This window comes from Carya illinoinensis, chromosome 7, assembly GCF_018687715.1.
Source record: "Carya illinoinensis cultivar Pawnee chromosome 7, C.illinoinensisPawnee_v1, whole genome shotgun sequence".
Lineage (NCBI taxonomy): Eukaryota > Viridiplantae > Streptophyta > Magnoliopsida > Fagales > Juglandaceae > Carya > Carya illinoinensis.
The window spans coordinates 14,574,176-14,592,589 of record NC_056758.1 but is presented as its reverse complement, the minus strand read 5'-3'; the positions used below and the strand labels follow the sequence as shown (position 1 = coordinate 14,592,589).

The 18,414-nt window shown below is 35.5% G+C and overlaps 1 protein-coding gene across 4 annotated transcripts; it reads left to right on the top strand.

The window, feature by feature from the left end:
* Window positions 1–2,522: 2,522 nt before the first annotated feature.
* On the top strand, window positions 2,523–15,003 carry LOC122317021 (protein PHR1-LIKE 1-like). 4 transcript variants are annotated; one of them, XM_043133909.1, is made up of 9 exons: window positions 2,523–2,924; window positions 5,308–5,435; window positions 6,181–6,836; window positions 12,274–12,433; window positions 12,540–12,616; window positions 12,714–12,753; window positions 13,074–13,131; window positions 13,695–13,764; window positions 14,238–15,003. In XM_043133909.1, exons 2-9 carry the CDS (start codon window positions 5,408–5,410, stop codon window positions 14,646–14,648), a joined length of 1,500 nt encoding a protein of 499 aa, XP_042989843.1. In that variant the 5' UTR covers window positions 2,523–2,924; window positions 5,308–5,407; the 3' UTR covers window positions 14,649–15,003. The 4 variants fall into 4 exon arrangements, with proteins under 4 accessions (XP_042989843.1, XP_042989845.1, XP_042989844.1 ...); XM_043133911.1 differs by lacking the exon at window positions 5,308–5,435 and having other exon boundaries at window positions 6,231–6,836; XM_043133910.1 differs by lacking the exon at window positions 5,308–5,435 and having other exon boundaries at window positions 2,524–2,924.
* The last annotated feature ends 3,411 nt before the right edge of the window (window positions 15,004–18,414 follow it).

The window sequence follows — 18,414 nt, the reverse complement described above, 5'->3', positions numbered from 1 at the left end:
GACAATAAAGTCTTTAATTCATCGGTGGTCGGTTATCCAAAAGGCCACAAACAAATTTTGTGCGAAACTAGCCCAAGTTGAAGGGTTAAATCAAAGTGGCATGACCGAACAAGATAAGGTAGAATTTCCAAATCATTATTTCAGTAATTTGAGTTTAATTTCTCGTTTGTGACATTGGTTTAATATTTTAAATTTTTCCCATGCAAGTTTGAGAAGGCGAAGCTAATATACCAATCACTCGAGAAATGCTCATTTCAGTTCGAGCATTGTTGGCACCTATTGAAGGACCAACCTAAGTGGATTTGGCGTGCCACAAAGGAGGATCCAAAGCGGAGGAAGACGATGTCCCCATCCCCGACCCCAACTCGATGTTCTGACGCTACAGTTGATTCAGTTTTTGATATCGAGGCGGATCAAATGCTGGAGAATGAAGTTATCGAGCCCGACCGACCAATTGGAAGGAAAGCTGAGAAAGGAAAACGAAAGGCCCAAGGCAGGCAAGTAGAGGAGAATTTCCAACTCAGGAAGATGAAATATACTCTTTTGGAAGAGTCACGCGCTCAGGAGAAAGAGTTTTATCGCCTTAAAGCCGAGAAGATGGAGTATGACAAGGAGATAGAGGCCAGAAAATTACAACTTGAGGATGAAAGACTGAGATTAGAGGCTGAGAAGATGTCGCTTGATCGAGAAAAAGAGCTCAGTAAAATTTGGCAAGAGGACGAACGGCTGCGGTTGGAGGCTGAGAAAGTGGAGATCGCGAAGAGGGAATCAGATCAGCGCACCATGATGATGGATGTGAGTGTCATGCCATAAATGCAGCGGCTTTATTTCCAGCAACTCCAGAGGAAAATCATGGTGAGACGCATTAGAGATGCCGATTTGGATTGATTATTTATGATCATGTTATTTATTTTATGTTTGGGATAATTATGTTTGGGACAATTATTTTATGAAGCGGGTCTTGATTACTATTATTTTGCATGCAATACGAGCGCGGGTCTTGGTTACCATTAATTAAAAAAGACAGAAAATATTACTATTTCATCCAAATAAAAAATGTTATCATTAATACGTGACTACGGATCTTCATTAAAGAAATTGATATTAAGTACTCTTCTAATTAAATTTGCCATTACGTTAGAAAATTCACTAATTAAAAATAAAATTCTATTTTTATAATACGAATTAGTATTAAAAAAAATACTGTATTGGATAGTCAAAATCTCCAATAAATATTTAGTAGAATTTGATATTTGGAAAAAAAAAGATAATAAGACAAAAGAGTTAGTAGTTAAGATTGTAAATGGAAGAGAGAAAAAAGTAATAAAAAATTTTTAGAGATAGGGATGGGGAATGAGATGTAGGAGATTTTTAGAAGATAAATAAATTTTAGGGAATAATTTGAAAAAATAAATATTTGAGTTAAATTATAAGGATGGAGATGGAGAACCAATAGAGATGCTTAAGCAGCCCTACCATGGGACGGCTCCGGTAATAATAACTACACAAAACTAGCAAACTAAACTAAACTAAAAGTGCGAGCCACGCTAGTGATCAATAAATCATATTTTTAGATTAAAAAGAAAGTAAACTTTTTAAAGGAGTTGATAGTCTAAAAATGCAAATTAAGGACTTTTTGGTTTAAAATTCTCAAAAACAAATTAAAAGTTAAAATGAATTTCTTTATATCGGATTCCTTAAATTTTGTGCCGAATTCCAATATTGCAAGTATGAAAGATGAATTATTCTACTTAGCATCTCAGATATCATATTTTTTTAAAAACAAAATTTCTATAATAAATAAGTTATGTATAGATGATAATAAGTAAAACAATTTAATTAGTTTAATAAAAAAATTAAAATATATATAATGTGCGGTGTATAATGATAAATAACATAAAGAAAGATTTAGATTTATGAAATATATGAGATAATATTTATTAAAAATTTTAAATTATCTAAAATTTGGTATTTGTTTCAAAATATTATTGTTTAAATAGTGGCAAATAAAAAGAAATATTTTATAAGAAAAATAATTTATACAAATATCAATAAACAAGTCGAGCACAATTTCTTTGTAAAAAAGTAAACTTTATATTGAAAAAATGTAAAAATAATTTTTTTAAATAAAATATATATATTTTTTATAAAATACCTGCATGAGACTTATCTATTTAAAATTTTTCCTTAACATTAAACTATTTTATAACCAAGAAATTATATATTCTTATCATTTCTTGGAACCAACGCTGAAACATCACAAGTAAATTTCTCAACAAGTTCTTGAACTATAAATAAAATCAAAGAAGTTGGTGACAAAAGGTTAATTTGTGGAATATTCTTTTAAGGAATTTCTATGCTACGATGAGAAAGATGAAGTACCCACGTGGACTTTATAGGCACAAAAATCGTTCTTGAAAAGAAAAAGAAAAGAAAAAATCAAGAAAAAGAGAATGGGTCCCGCGTTACTGTGCAGCAGCCTTTCAAAAAATCTAATAAAGCCAAAGCACAACTTTTATCAAACACTTGCCTGAAATCAGCATCAGCTTCGGCGTCATCAAAATCAAATAATTCAGGCCAAGCAGACCATTCATCGTAGGCCCAAAATTATAGCTATATATTAGCAGATACAGGATATCTTTACTCCTTCCGGCGTGTCAAACATAGAGAGACAAATAAAGCCAACTACGTTTCTCCTTCTCTAATCGAGAAGAGCGACAGGGAGAGAGATTGTTGAAGTCGAGAAGCTGAATGAAGCCAATATTATCGTATATCTCATGTTCGTGTCCTTCAAGAATCTTTCGTTGTTGGGTGCTTTTCTATTCCTTCTTTGTGTTCGTTTCGCCTCCAGCCGCTTCTGAGCATCGAGTTGCGGGTCGATTCTGAGCTTGAGGGTTTCCATATTGAGTTCCTCTTGCTTCTTGGTGAGATTCCGCAATACCCACTTTGAGTTTTTGAGTTGTCGATGGATGTTTCTGATCATCTGTTTTTGTTCTGTTCTTATTTGGGCTGCCTAAAATATTGACGTAAGAGTTGTATATATTTCGTACTGTGTATCTCATTTCCTTTCTTTTCTGGTTTGGTGTTATGCTTTGGCTTTATGCGTTTGGCTCTCGTCTTAGTGGGTTTTGTTTCGGATGGTGAACACGTTACATGATGAAGTTGTTTCATACTCCGTGCCTTTTATGGTGTTAGATACTGAGGGGATGTTTGAGGAATGAGACGAGAGGAGACGAGAATTATTTAAATAGTAGTAAAATGATTTGAGTTAAAATGTTTTATTAGATTTTGGGAGAGTTGAGGGAAAAAATTGAATAAAAATATTATAATGTTAAAATATTATCAGAATATAATTTTTTAATATAATTTTTGTTTTAGGATTTGAAAAAGTTTGAAAAAGTTGTATTGGTTTTTGTTTTTTTTTAGAATTTTGTGAAAATTATAATGATTAAGTAATGATTAGTTGAAAATTTGAAATTGAAAAGTGATTGTGTTTAAGTGATGTTTGGGAAGGAAATTATGAGAAATTTTAAAATAAGATGAGATGGTTTGTATTTCCAAACAAGTTCTAAATTGAGCTTTTGATGGTGAGCCGATGTTGAAAGTTTGGTTTAGTTTCATATAACTTGGTGCAAAGCTCTAACATGCTTCCATTATTTTCACCAATGCTATTTATTAACATGATGGTGTTACACCTCCTCCCCCCTCCGAGGCCCTTCCGCTCCCTCCGTCACTTTTTATTTCCTTTGCATCAATGTTTTCTATTTCTCTTTTATTTTTATTTTTTTTTGATAGGTTAGGTAGAAACAAGTTAAAAGACGAAAATAATTGAGGTGGGTGTGGTGGTGGTGGTGGGGGGCATTCCGAGAATTGAACTTGGGACCTCTCGCATTTCAGTTATGGATTCTGACCTTTTGTTACTAAAGAAATTTAGCTAATGCAGTTTTCTCTTCTTGAGGATTTTAAATTTTTTAAAGTGACTTTGAGATTATATCTAGAAGGGTCCTCTATTTTTAGGAAATTAGTGTAAAGCTTTTCTTTGGCTAGACAATAGTAAATAGGAAGAGTTTCATTAAACGTTATAGCAGGAATGAACTATAATTTTTATCCTCTGAATTGTTAAGAATATTTGGGAAAATTAGAACTAATTGTAAATAACAAGTATTCTTTACAATTCCAATAATAAATGTAAACAATGAGTTTGGATGTAACTAGAAGATAAAAGGAAAGTTTGGACATTGCAGATGTATCTGGAATGCAGACTGCCAGTGTCACTTTGTCTTATGTCAACCATCTTTAGAAAACAGAATAATGGGAATTTTTAAGCGGAGCATTTTGTTAATAACATTATCTCCATTTTATTTTCCAGAGCTTTTTGTTGTTAGATGACTACCTTCAGGAAACAAAAATCCATTTTTTTCATCTTTCTTGGACTTATTAGATCTTAAGGCCCCGTTTGGTTACACAGATGAGATGAGATGAGATGAGATAAGATGTTTTAAATAGTAATGAATAAAATATTGTTATAATATAATTTTTTAATATTAATTTTGTATTGAGATTTGAAAAAGTTAAATTATTTATCATATTTTGTATGAGAGTTTGAAAAAGTTATAATGATGAGTTGAGATGAGATGAGATGAGATTTTTGGTTTTGTGTAACCAATCCAGGCGCGATACATGAGGTTTCCTGGATACATGAGGTTTCTTTTGTGTCCATACCGATAGAGACAAAACCTTTAATTACTTCTCTATTCTTAAATCAATCAATTCAGCTAAGCTTTAATTCAATCAGGATTGACTTTATGGATCCTCATTGGCATATCGGTTGGCTAGATATTTTATTTTCTACCATTCTCAATGCAGTTTCTCCTTACCCAAGGAAAAAAATGTAAAGAAGGCCAATCAAATTGATTGCCAAGAATTCTGGAAAATATAGTATCAGCTCTATGGTAATAAGAATTAGCGCATGCAATCATTTATAAAATCATATTGAAATTATCTATGGACAGTATGATAACACATTGTAGAAATAATTTTAAGAAGCTTAATTTTACAAAACAACTCGTACTTTTGACAAGATTCCGAAAGTACTAAACTATCCTTATATCTATAAATTTTTCTTTAGATATATTTTTCGTACTAGGTGAACTTATTATACTTTCATGTCTTGAAATGAACAAATGAGCCGTTTATGATGGGACATCTGGCCAATTCTTAATTCATGCCCTAGGTAGCAAGGCTAAACTCACAACTTGTTCTGTAGCTTGTGATCCATGTTTAACTGAAGCATCTACTATTTTGCAGTGACCTGGAATATATCAGGGCAATTGTTTGTGCAGCCCATATGAAGAGAAACATAAATGATAACTTGGCGAATTACTGAAAGAAAACTTGTAGAAAGAATATGCACCCCTGTAGCAAAATTTTGAAAGGTTAAAATTTACATCCATCATCTGTCATTATGAATTTTTAATGAAAATGTGGTGAGATAATCATAACCAGGATGTTGAGGTGTGTGCTTATGGCCAAAAGGCCAACCTGAAGCTCTGTATTATATATTAGTTTTTTATCACTTTTTTTTTTTTCTTTGAAGGAAAACAAAGTTTAGCTTATTATCACCTTAATACAACTGAAATTGAAGTCTCTAACTGGAAGTGAGCATCCAGGCTTGCAACTTTCCAATGCATTTAACAGGAATTGGCCCCTACAAGATCATCTCTTGTGGGGGTAGTTAGCAGGTTCTTTGACTTCATCAATTCCTATTATATGCAGCTGATAGAAAGAATTGTGTTGAAGGCAATCTGCTTTTAAATGAAATTGGGTTTCTTTGGTTGTAAGCTAAATTATAGAGGATTATTTGATTTCCTTATAAATTACTCTGCTATTGTTTTTGCGTAGGGCTTAAATTTAGATGTTTTATCAAGTACTTATCCTTATCTGTCTAGGGCTTAAATTGTGTCTTATCAAGTACTACATTCATTGGAAATTGTGGTGAATGTAGCCTGTAATCAACTTCACTTTTGTTTTCCTATGTCTAGACATGTTTAATACTCTAAACCAGATGTATAACTTGATTGACAAAATAAGTATCTAAGACTGGACAAGAAAGAAGGGGTGGTAAATAAAACAATTAATCAGATTCAGTGGCTTTCTCAGACCTACATTTTAATGGTTTAGGTCTCAATGCGCCAACAACAATGAACATGTATCCTGCTTTATCTATTCAGATATCAGGCACGGATCAACTCAGTAACTTGGGGGCTTCTGGAGCTATGTCTTCATCTTTTCCAGTTGTCCCTCCCTTTGTTGATGACAAGTATTCCAGTTATCCAGATTCTTTTTGGGTTTCCCCAGAAAGGGAACTGATGAAAAATCCCATTTCCAGTCAGGCTTCTGCAATAGCTTTTAACAGCAGTGTTGATGAGCACTTGTTTACGTCATCCACTGGATTACCCAGTGACACTCATTTTTCTTCAGTTTCACATGGAGGGCATTCCCGAATTTCCCCATTTATTTCACAGTCATCAGCTGAGAGGGAATCATTTCTGCCAACCCATTCCTCTCATTTGGGTGTACAATCTACAGCATTGATTAATAACAATGATGGGAGTCAGGATATTTCCTGGTGTACAGATCCATTTCAGGATTTTCTTAATTTTCCTGCATATGCATCTGCTGAGAATAGTCAGGTGGAAAGTAGTACTGGTGTCGTAGCATCTGAGTACCATACTAGGAGAGATGATTGGCAGTGGGCCCGTGGATGGATTAACTCTGAGCTGGAGCCAGATTGCAATGAGCTTCCCAATGTTAGTGTGGTAGATCCCAAACCAAAGGTTTGTTCCTCAATTCAACATAATATCTATACATACATTTTTATTTTTTATTTTTTATTTTTTATTTTTTTCCCGCTATACAACAATATCTGTACATGCTTATCTGTGGAGTTGAACTTCGAAATTGTCTGCAGCTTTTTGTTTACTTTTTGCTTATTAATATAAAGAATAAAATATCTTTTTCCAGGGACTGTAATGAAACTCTGTTTCTCATCAATAGTTTTTGTTGTTAAGGCTGTGATTGTTTGAGGTGAAAACAGTTTCATCTTTTCATTTGCTTGGAAGGGGCAAAAATTAGAGGTCAAATAACACTCAGTGGTTTAATGTGTGGTGATTTGGGGGAGAGAAAGAGAGCATCTTGACACCCGCAATTCCTATCAACTAAAAAATCACCGTCCTTTTCCCCCACCCCATGCCTCCCCATTCTCGAAAGTTGCCTAACACCCGCCCCCCACAAAAAAAAAAAAAAAAAATCCATTCCTCTCTCCAAAAGTCATCACCCCCTAACCCCTATCTCTCCCCTCCATAAAAGGTCTACCCCCTGCATCTCCCTCCCCACTCCCCAAAAAGAGTTGCCACTGTTTGTATTTAGACAATTGTACGAACTAGTCAATTTGTTGCTGTTAAAATTTTTTTATATATATTCTGTTTTAGTTATTTTTTAACAAGGGGTAAGAATTTTCAAAGCAACATATGTACAAAATATTTTCGGGTTATTTTTTAATCGAAAATGTGATACCCCCAACCCTTGCTTGAGATTTGGCAGTAATTGATGCGTTGGGACATGCAACACTAGGTAACATATCCCTCATTCATGACAGTTAACATATAATGCACCTATCATGTTTCTAGCAGTATGAATAAATCCCAACAGAAAAATAACAAGGGCTTGAGCAATACATCATGGTTCCAAAACATAATCTATTAACCCCAAAGTATCATGTCTTACAAAAGTAGGGTCCCAAGACATTGACCCTTCGTGTTTACCAAAATATTGTCTTGAGATACATAGTTAAAAACATTATCCTTCTTTTCCTAAGATTTGAGATCTCCTATATCTCTGTTATTAGCTTCAAAATGATCTCTATAAATTTATCAATTGCCTCAAAGCGATCCTCGAATGTAAGACTTTCTTCGACTATTGGCGACCAACGGGGCTTATGTTTTCCCATCATACTCATTGTCTTCTAAACCTGTCACAACTTCTACCATTCTAGAGGAAATGGTAGTGGAACTACCACAGTGAGATTTCGAGAAATATAGGCACAACATAACGATGAGAATGTGTCATGTGAGCATGGTTGTTACATTCGGGTATACAATATAGGCACAACTTATATTGATCCAACATATTACATAGACATTGATTTGCAATGGCCGAGCATGTCAAATAGGTCAAATAGGCATGATTTAGGCCTCGTTTGGATGTTGAGATGAGAAATTTATGAATAGTAGTGAAATAGCTTGTGAATAGTAGTGAAATGGTTTGAGTTAAGATGTTTTATGGGGTTTTGAGAAAGTAGAGAGAAAAAGTTGAATAAAAATAAAGTTAAAATATTGTTAGAATAGAATTTTTTAATATTATTTTTGTTTTGGGATTTGAAAAAGTGGAATTGGTTTTTGTGTTTTGTTTGTAAGTTTTGGAAAATTGTAATGATTAGGTAAAATAATTAGATGAAAAATTGGAAGATTTGAAATTGAAAAGTGTGTGTTTGTGGTGTTTAGATATTGTGGTGAGATAGAATCAGATGAGACCATCTTGCAAACCAAACGGGGCCTCAAAATACCCATGATTCGAACATGGTATGACAAACTAAGCACACACATGATTCGGTATGGCAACAATCCGAGCACATGGTAGAACATATCAAGAATCCGAGCACTTATTCATATACACAAATGGAACGTATGCAGCGTTTACACGAAAACATGAGCACATTATCCAAGAGTAAGTTAGAGACTAACTTACAAACTTTCTGTTTAGGGTGCTGAACTAGTGAGCTGGAAAATAAAATCCTAAGTGTTAGCATCATCACGTAAAACTCTCAAACTGATCTAGCTAGTCCATGTATGTGTGCTTAGTGGCTCTTGGGAATAATCTCCCTAAATGCTTCAAAAACCTACTTGGCCAACAACTTGCTTGACCATGGTGGTTTCCTTAATCACTTTTCCTCCTGAAACCCCATTTCAAAAACCCTAGAGACATAGGATATACATGATCCTGATTCAAACAAGGTTTATACCCTCAAGGCCCGAGACTCACAAACTCATAGAAACACTCTTTTCCTCTTCCTTCATGCTTCTTAGGTCCACATCACAAATGCACAGAAAACACTCTTTGATATTCAACCCGAAACCTTTAAATCTACCCAACCCACGTTATTTCATATCAAGAAAGTAGAAAAGGGAATGAGTAGGGTCGGGGCTTTCTCGAGCTAAAGTTTCCTTGAGTGCTATCCAAATCGTTCACTTGGTGGTGCGTGGGATGGTGTTTGGACCAAAGGAAAATGATTGGAGTTTTCTTGGGGGGTGCATGAAAGGGAGGGGCTGGAGAGAATGGAGGAGTTCTGAAAATGACTTTTCGGTTTCTCATCTAGGGTGTATCCCGCCGGCCATAAATTCTAGGCCATTTATAAGACCTCGATCTCCTTTGCCTCTCTCTCTCACTAATCATTTCGTGCTTCAGAATACTAAAGGTCCACAAGCTATCTCACATGGCATCCTCTTACCCTTGCAGAATTCCCCCTCTTTCTTCTTCATCATTTCCTTTTTCAGAAATTACCACAAATTCTCATGCCTGGGTGCCATTTGGCAGACTTTTGGACTCCACTTTCTTTCCCCTCATCAGGGCACCTCGGAACTCTAACAGATATTCTATACATGGATGCCATGTGGTGTCCCCTTGCCATGGCCGAGCACCCCTCTCTTCTTCCTCATCATATTGCCTCTTTCTTGGAAACTTGACATACGGGTTCAAGGCATGGGTGTTGAGTGGCTAGGCCAAGCTCCTCCCTTCCTCCTTCATCATTTCCTCTCTTTTGGGGAATTTTAGGGTTCTCAATGCATGGATGCCATGTGGCAAGCCTCAGGCTCCACTCTCCTTTCCTCATCATTTTCTTTTTCCAGAAGACTAAGAGTCACAAAACCCTACCTATGCATGAAGGACAAGGGGCGACCTTGTGGCAAAAAGGTGGCTGGCGTGTGGTTGGGGTGTGGCTTGCTTTTCCCACAAGTTTTGCACCCAATGATTGCACTCGCTCAAGATTCTTTTTGTCAAGCATGTTGAAATCTGGTTGGCTCAGGTGGGTGGCATGGTGCAAACATGGAGGCTTCTTAAGTGCTTGGCTTCAGCCCTTTTGTTTCCCATCATTGTATTGCAAGTTCCCATGACTCATTGATGACCCTCATTTAATAACCTGGCATACCCCTAAGTGGTGTGGTATTATTGGTCTAAAGTGGGTGGCAACATGGATGAAGGGTCCTTTCAAGATTTTCAGTCACACCCTCCTTATACTCTACATTCCTACATTCCTTTTTCTTGAATAAGAGCCTCACCTGAAGGTTTTCCTAACCAATCATTATGACCTAATAATCTAGAATTGACCAAGACCCTAGAGTGGCGTGGGCGGCTTACTCTACTCATGTCATGGGAGTTTGAATCCAAAAAACCCATGAAGCGAGAAAAAAAGAAAAGAAAAAATAAATAAACCTTTTGTAGTATAGAATGGCTCAATAACTTGAACTGCCTTAGCCTAAAATCCAATAACTTAATAAAATAAACATTTCCAAATCTAGTGAGCGTGACCTCTTGGTCCTCGATTTTAGTCAGGTCATCACAGAAATTAAGTAGTTTTCCTCGAAAATGTGTTTTTTTTAATCTTCTCCAATTTATGTCAAAGCAAACACAGCCTAAATCCTAAAAGGATTATATTCACTGGCGTATGCTTATTTTTTATATTGTCTGCAGCTTCTCAACTAACCATCAGTACAAAATATTTTGCATAATTTATTTTTTCCTTTTCCTTTCAAATCTCTCTCCACATGATTTTCCTCTTTATTTCTTCTTTGTTCTGTTAATAAGCAATCGCATAATCCATCAGAAAAACTCATAACCTTATCTCCGCCACTCCATATATGTAGGGAAGGCGGAAGGGGGGAGGGAAGATAAGGTTTGGGTGTTTGCATTTGGCCCATAGGTAATTGGTGTGCAACTGTTCCTCCAATGTTAATGGTCTGTAAATGTTTAGGCATGCAAAAATATATGTTAACAAGTCTAGGGTGTGCATGGGTTGGGGTGAGGTTGGTTTTACGAACTTTATTTTATTGATATAGAAATAGGCATAGCCCAAGTACACAGGAAGTATACATGTGATTACACCTAGTCAGGAACTAGAAATGGTTACAAGGAAATCATGAAAGTTGAGACCATTAAAGTCTATAACATTGGCCCACATAAATAAAGTCTTCCAAAAAAAAAAACTCTTAAACTCTTCGAAGGAGCGTTCTCAATCCTCAAAATTTCAGTCATTCCTTTCACTCCAAATGCAACAAAGTAGACAAATGGGAGCCATCTTCCACACAGCTACAATCTATGGTATCCCTATGATCCCTCTCCAACTAGCTAGTTGGTCAACCATCCTCCCCGGCATAACCCATGCTAATCCCACTTTGCAGAAAAAGTATTTCCATGAGGCCCTTGCAAACTCACAATGTAGAAGTAACTATCTGGAATATTATTGAACCAAACCAGCACAATCTGACTAAAATAATGGATTGAAACCAATCTACAAGTGATTGGCCTGGATAGGGTCAAGTTATTTTGTGCATATATTGTTGGTCCATTTGGGCGACTTATCTTCAATGAAGTTTAATCAATATGGGGCTAGTCATTTACATCTGGATTCTTTAAGCATGTTGTTCAAATTGTGGTTGGCACATTTCTCATTTTGGTCGGATGGCCCAAACATCCGACGGCCTACATTAAGTACATCAACTAACAAATAATTGCTGTGTTTGTGTTGTAGATAGTGAAGATAAAGCTTATTAAAATGGACCACCTTAATTATATGAATAAAATATAATGTCATATTCTCTGTTTGTTTGGTCTCATCAGGTGGGACATATTTCAAAACCGAAAATGAACCAGCCTTATAGATTTCTGAAATTCTGTAACCCAACTGACTCATTAACTCAAGGAAAGCAACCCAAAGCCTTCTGGTTGGTCTGGGTTAATCGGGTGGTCAAGTTATTTGCAACCCTTGAATATTTCTGCATATTGTTGCAAACAAATGAAGCCCCCAAAACTTATCTCCCCCACTCCAAAGAAAAAGGACAAGAAAAAAATGCTTCCCCATGTTAGTTTTTGCTTTCTTCCAATTATTCTGGAAATTTAACGGAGTACGTACTGCTGAAGCTTTCTTATTTTATCTTGATGCAGCAACCCCAAATTCGTGTGCAGCAGCCAGCACCACCTGTGGAATTTCAAAGTGTTGATAATGCGATGTCCACTGCACCCCCTACGAAGTTCCGAATGCGTTGGACTCCAGAACGTCATGAGGCCTTTGTCGAAGCTGTCAATCAGCTTGGTGGTAGTGATCGTGCGTAACCTCACTGTACTTAATTTTTTATTCTGTTAGGATTTGAAAAATCACAAGATTTCCAGTAGGATTTGACTGAATCACTAGGTTTAATGTTAATCTGCAGAAGCTACTCCGAGTGCTATAAAGATCCTCATGAATGTTGAAGGCCTGACTATCTTTCAAGTGAAAAGCCACCTGCAGGTGCATCAACAATTTTATCTTATTTTATATATGCTACACTTACGATGCTAGTTGTTTATTGCCCCTAATGAGCTGGATTTATTGTATCTTTTGTCAGAAGTATAGAACAGCCAAATTCAAACCGGAGTCATCAGGAGGTAATGATAGCTTCTTCATTTCTTATAGCCTGGCCATGGCTTTGAGACATGTTGAAGCCCTAAGGCTTGCTAACCCTGTAACCCTGTAACCCTGTAAATCTGTTTGCCAAAGTTTGCTTGCTAGACAGTTGCCCCCTATTGGAAGAACCAAATAGCTTTTGATTTTTGCATTTGCTTATGTCATGCTCCCTTTCCTGTCTTGTTTTTTTTTTCCTTTTTGGAACACCCTGCTATAGGATTGGTGTTGATGAATAAAATGTATAAGCAGACTGCAGTAAACTTATTGGTTGAAGTTGTTCCTTTTTTTTTTTCTTTTGCAGGAACTTCAGAGAAAATAGCAACTTCTATTCAAGAAGTAAAATCTCTGGACCTAAAGACGTAAGTAATTCATTGTCTCATATGTATCTCAATATATTTACTTATCCAAAAGGAATATGCTGGGATGTATGCATACTATCATGTTTCTCTTAATTTGAGCATGTCCCAATATTTAAACAGTGCAGTTTCAAGTGTGATAGATTTTTGCTTTCCTATTTATTACCTATCAATTAGTTATGTCATCATTGTGTAGAAATCTATTGGCAGTGGATGTGAGTAACCACTTTGATAGACTTTTCGTACTCATTTCAGTATAATTAACTATTTTTTTTTTTTTTTATACTTATACTCGCGCAGTTTCTGGTTTATGGTATAATGAACTAATTTTATTTGTAACTTAATAAAAGAAAATAAATTCGTTTTATTGTGTTGGGAAAAAATGAAATTTCATGAAAACATTGATATGCCCTAATTGTTCTTGTAGATGTAAATTTATCCTACATCTGACGACTCCTTAGAATGGCCAATTTTCAGATTTCTTTTTTTTTAATCTGATTTATATTTGTGCTCTGATGCTGAATTTAGGCTGAAATTGAAGTGTATATTTTTTATTTTAATCACAGGAGTATGGGAATCACTGAAGCATTGCAGATTCAGATGGAACTTCAGAAGCGGCTTCATGAACAACTAGAGGTAGGCACTTGAACTTCGTACCAGAACTCACATTCTTTTTGGTTTTTTCTGAAAGGAGAAAGTACTAATGCTCGAATCCTATATGAAGTGTTTAGATACTTCCTGATGTGTTTAAATTTGAGGCATCAGTATCACAGTGGTAATGTCAAAAGTTCATAACTCATCTAACTATCAACTCTTCATCACTATATATCTTCCACTTGGGTGGGAATGATGCTTTCTGAAGTCTCTTTGTTTATTTGTTTCTTTGTAAACGTTAAATTGTGATTGTTTATACCATGAAATCAAGTTCAATTGCTAATTTGATCTGCTAATACATCTTTATTTTATTGAGAGCCTTCAATTGTTGTGCTTTGGAAAGGAAATGTAGAGTTGGAACTTGCAAAAGAACATGGAAATCATGGTCTATCACCATTTACAGGAACCTATATTTTTTTACGCTTTCTGATACGGTAGTTGCTGTGTTCCTGCAGAATCAAAGACAGCTGCAACTGGAAATTGAAAAACAAGGGCAGCATCTTAAAATGATGCTTGAGAAACAGAGGAAAATGGAAGATGACAGGATTAAGGCCTCAACTTCTGCCTTGGATGATCCTTCTGCTCCACTCTCAAATATAGTGCAACCATCCCCTGTGCATGACAACCCGGAAACCTCAAAATTGGATGAACTTAAATCAGGGCCAGGAACCAGTCGTGTCAATGCCACACCTGAAGACAGCTCCTGGGATGTGAGTAGGAAACAAAAGGCACATGAAAGCGAAGATGCCAAGGATCAAGAACCAGGTTGCACTAACCATACTGGTCCACTGACAAAACGAGCAAAAGCAGATCAAATAGCAGCGCCCTCAACCGAATTTTGGTCTGATGAAAATCTTTTTCCATGACGTTTTGCTGCCACTGGAACTTGGAGAGTTGGCCTGGTAACGTGTATTTAAGCAGTAGGCTGAAAGATGCCATCTGAGCCAGATGTTTCTATTTTTTTTCCTTTTTTTGTAAATTATGGCATGTTTTCTTCATTTAGAAAAGAAACGGAGGTTCCAGTACTGATGATATTAGTATCCTCTGTTTCTGTCCTTGGTTAGTGGCTAAATGCACCAAAAAATGGATTTTCTGTTAATTTATAGGAATTTATTTGTGATCTTGCAACGTTTGACCTTTACCATAATACTTGCTAGTTGTAGACCCGTGCAATGCAGGGGAATAAGAAAATATATAATCTTTTGATTTTTGATTTTTAAATTTGTTCTATGTTGTGAATTTGAATCCAAAACTTCATTAAGGAATGCACAATTTTAGTAGATGTAGCCAAAAAAAAAAAAAATATTAAGACCTGAAATATTGCCGAGGTAGGACCATTCAGATCCACCTCTATCCATGTCATGTAACATAGAAAGATAGTTCACCAAGCAACTTTGCATGCTCAGTATTTGTCAGATATAGTCCCAAGGTGTGTAAGTATAGCTCACTCTTTTTAAAAAATAGTGAGATTTATCATTAAAAAAATATGTTTTTTCAAGTAGTGGACAGGATTTGCACATCTTAGAACTGTACAAGAGAAATATTTATGGTGAAGATATCTTCAAGTAGAGCAGCCTTTGTTCCCACTAAACATTTTTCCAAGTGGAAAATATCTTCAAGGAAGAAGATATAAGTTTTCATACTAAAAAGGCTGTAGCAGAAGATATACCAAGGATTTTACAACAAATACTTACCAAACAGATCATGTATACAACACCGTCATTGTTTGGGGATGTTCTTCTTATTCCACTTGGGAAATTTTTCTTTGGAGCTGGTGCACAACCGGAAGAACTGATGGGTCAAGCACATTGCTCTTTACCAATATCACAAAGTAATAACATGATTTGTAAAGTTTCCAATGTGGTTAGTAGAAAATGATTGTGCAGGCCCGGAGTTTGTCGGCTTCAAGCTGTACAATCTGTACGATAACACACTCCAAGACATCAGTTCATGCCTTCATGGTTAGGTTACTCTGGTGTTCTTTATGCTAGTCTCTACATATTTCTCTATTTTCTCATTCTTTTGATTACATTCTACTAATCTTTCTACACCTTTGTAACAAAATTAAATGATTTGTAAAACTATTTAATTATCATCTGTTAATTTATTTAAAAATGGGTTGTCATGACTGTTTTTAGTGAAGAAGAAGGTCCAGCCATTAAATATGAAATATAGATTCATCATCCATTATCTCATTGTATCAATGGTGACTACATAAACATGATGTGTGGGACACATTTTCTATTAAAAGTTTAATTGCAGAATCATTCATGTATTTTCAGCATTTTATAAAAGCTAACTTGTCTTCCACTTTCCTCACATTTCATTCTTGGGATTTAAAAAACTTACAATTTAGTCCTTCAGTGCATCACTTACCCGTTTTCTAATTGGATAACTGGCTATGGTGGCATAGCCACGTGTCATCCCATTAAAAGTCGAGGTGTGACATCTCAATTTTAAAAATATAAAGGTACTACAACATACAATAAACGTACTCCACATTTGATATGAATATGATACTTAACTTACACATATTCTACAAGACTACTCTAAATCTATGTGCAATCACAGTGGCATATAACACCAAGTATGAAACTGTATTTGTTATCAGCTCTTACGTGATGTTTTAGTAGTCTCAGTTTTATAAATTAATGGTAACCTATTTTTTTTTTATCAGTTCACGTTTATTGTTTAATTTATAATTTGTTTAGATTAATTCATATAAATTTTTCAGGGCCTGTTTCGTCTACCAGCAATCTTGTCTGTGCTTGTTATGGGTGATCCCGCTTTAAACTCAAAAAGTAAGATGCGCTCTGCCTTCTTGGCTGCGAGTTGCCTCCGATATCTAAGTTAGTTGCTGTTCAAAATATTTTTTTCGATCATCCAAAAGAGAGAGTATGTGTGTATTTCTAAGTTTTAGACAGTACTAAAGGCACTGCTGGTGACTCTAGATAAAAATTTATTTTTTATTTTTTGTTTGTTATTAAAATAATTTTTTAATATTTTTAAAAAATATAAAATATTATAATAATATTAAATAATTTTTTTAGTTATTAAAAAAAATAAAAAATAACCAACGGAGGCCCCAGCTGTAACCACCAACGGTCACCTTAGTGTTTTTCCTAAATTTTTGCTCTTGCCGAAAGTCTCACCAACTATTTTTGACAGTTTGGCAGTTATACTTTTTTAAGGAAGCATGTCGTCGCATTTAATGTGCTAACCTCTCCAGGCCACGAGACCACTCCCGCATGTGCCGGACTTGTCTCATGACTGGACACTTTAGTGCATTTAATGTGACATGCCTCTTTGGTTCCCGATGAATCCCTTTTGATAAGAGCATAGCCTTCTCAAAGACCTCTTGGCGTGCTTTTTCTGATAGGGCCTCTTAGGACACTAGTAATGGTTTATGTATCTTTATCTTTAAAATCACATCTTTTAAAGATTGATTTTGAAGATGAAGAAAAATTCCTATATTGGATTATGTATTTTTTTACCAAATAATAAAAAAAATATTATTATTATTTTTTTCCCCTAAAATCTGAATAGTCCAATAAATTCAAGTCAAATTCACGGTAGCTCCACGACAACACCATTCAGCTCTACAGCAGCTCCACAACAACAACCACCAGTACATAACCAGAAAAAACCCAAATCAGAAAAAAAATCCTCCAACCCACATCTAGAGGAAAAAATATGGAGCATTCGAGCCAAGAGTCCCTGATGAAGCACTCGAATTCCATAACCTACGAATCCCCTTACCCACTGTACTCCTTGGCCATCTCCCACTCCCCCTATCGCGTCGCCATCGGCAGCTTCCTTGAGACCTAAAACAATCGTGTCGATATTCTTTCTTTCGACTCGGACGCCTTGACCATCAAACAGAGCAACGAGAGAGAGAGGGATGAAATGGGTGTCGAAGAGAAGAAGAGAGAGCTGTTCGGATGGAGAGAGAAGAAGAGAGAGCCGTTCGGGATGGAGAGAGAAAAAATAATAAAAATATTGTTTGAAGAATGAAAAGGTGTTCTTCATGTTTGAATAAAGACTGTAGCTAGTTATTTATAATTTTAGAGATGAATAAACCAATGTGGATGATTTTAAGGGCATATTCTTCAAATTTAAAAATAAAAATGAAGATGAAGAAGCCATTGCTAATGCTCTTATGAGCAAAAAGGGGGCACAATTACCTCCTCCTTCCAGGTTTGCTCGTCTCCATAGGATGGGCCTCTTGGCCGCTTACTGTTCACATTGTTGTCTTCTTTCGAGTTTTCCATGTTTTTTGACTTAAAAAGTATTTAGGACTATTGTTTCTTAATACATTGTTTATTAATACATTAATATAACGTGTTTGTTTTATGTAGGAATCTGAGCTACAACTATTTCAATGGTAGTATTCCAGCGTTTCAAGCTTTTCAAATTTCATCCACATTAAAATTCAAATTTCATCCACACTAAAATTCATAATATGTGAGGAAATTTTACTGTAAAACAAATCTAGTGCTAATCAATATACTGATGATTAAGTCCACAAGACTTGCATGTACAACAAAGGAACATAGTTCACAATTTCCATCACATATTTGGAAAGTAGGGTCCTAATAAACAAATTGGCTAGTTCTCTTGCATATTCATTTT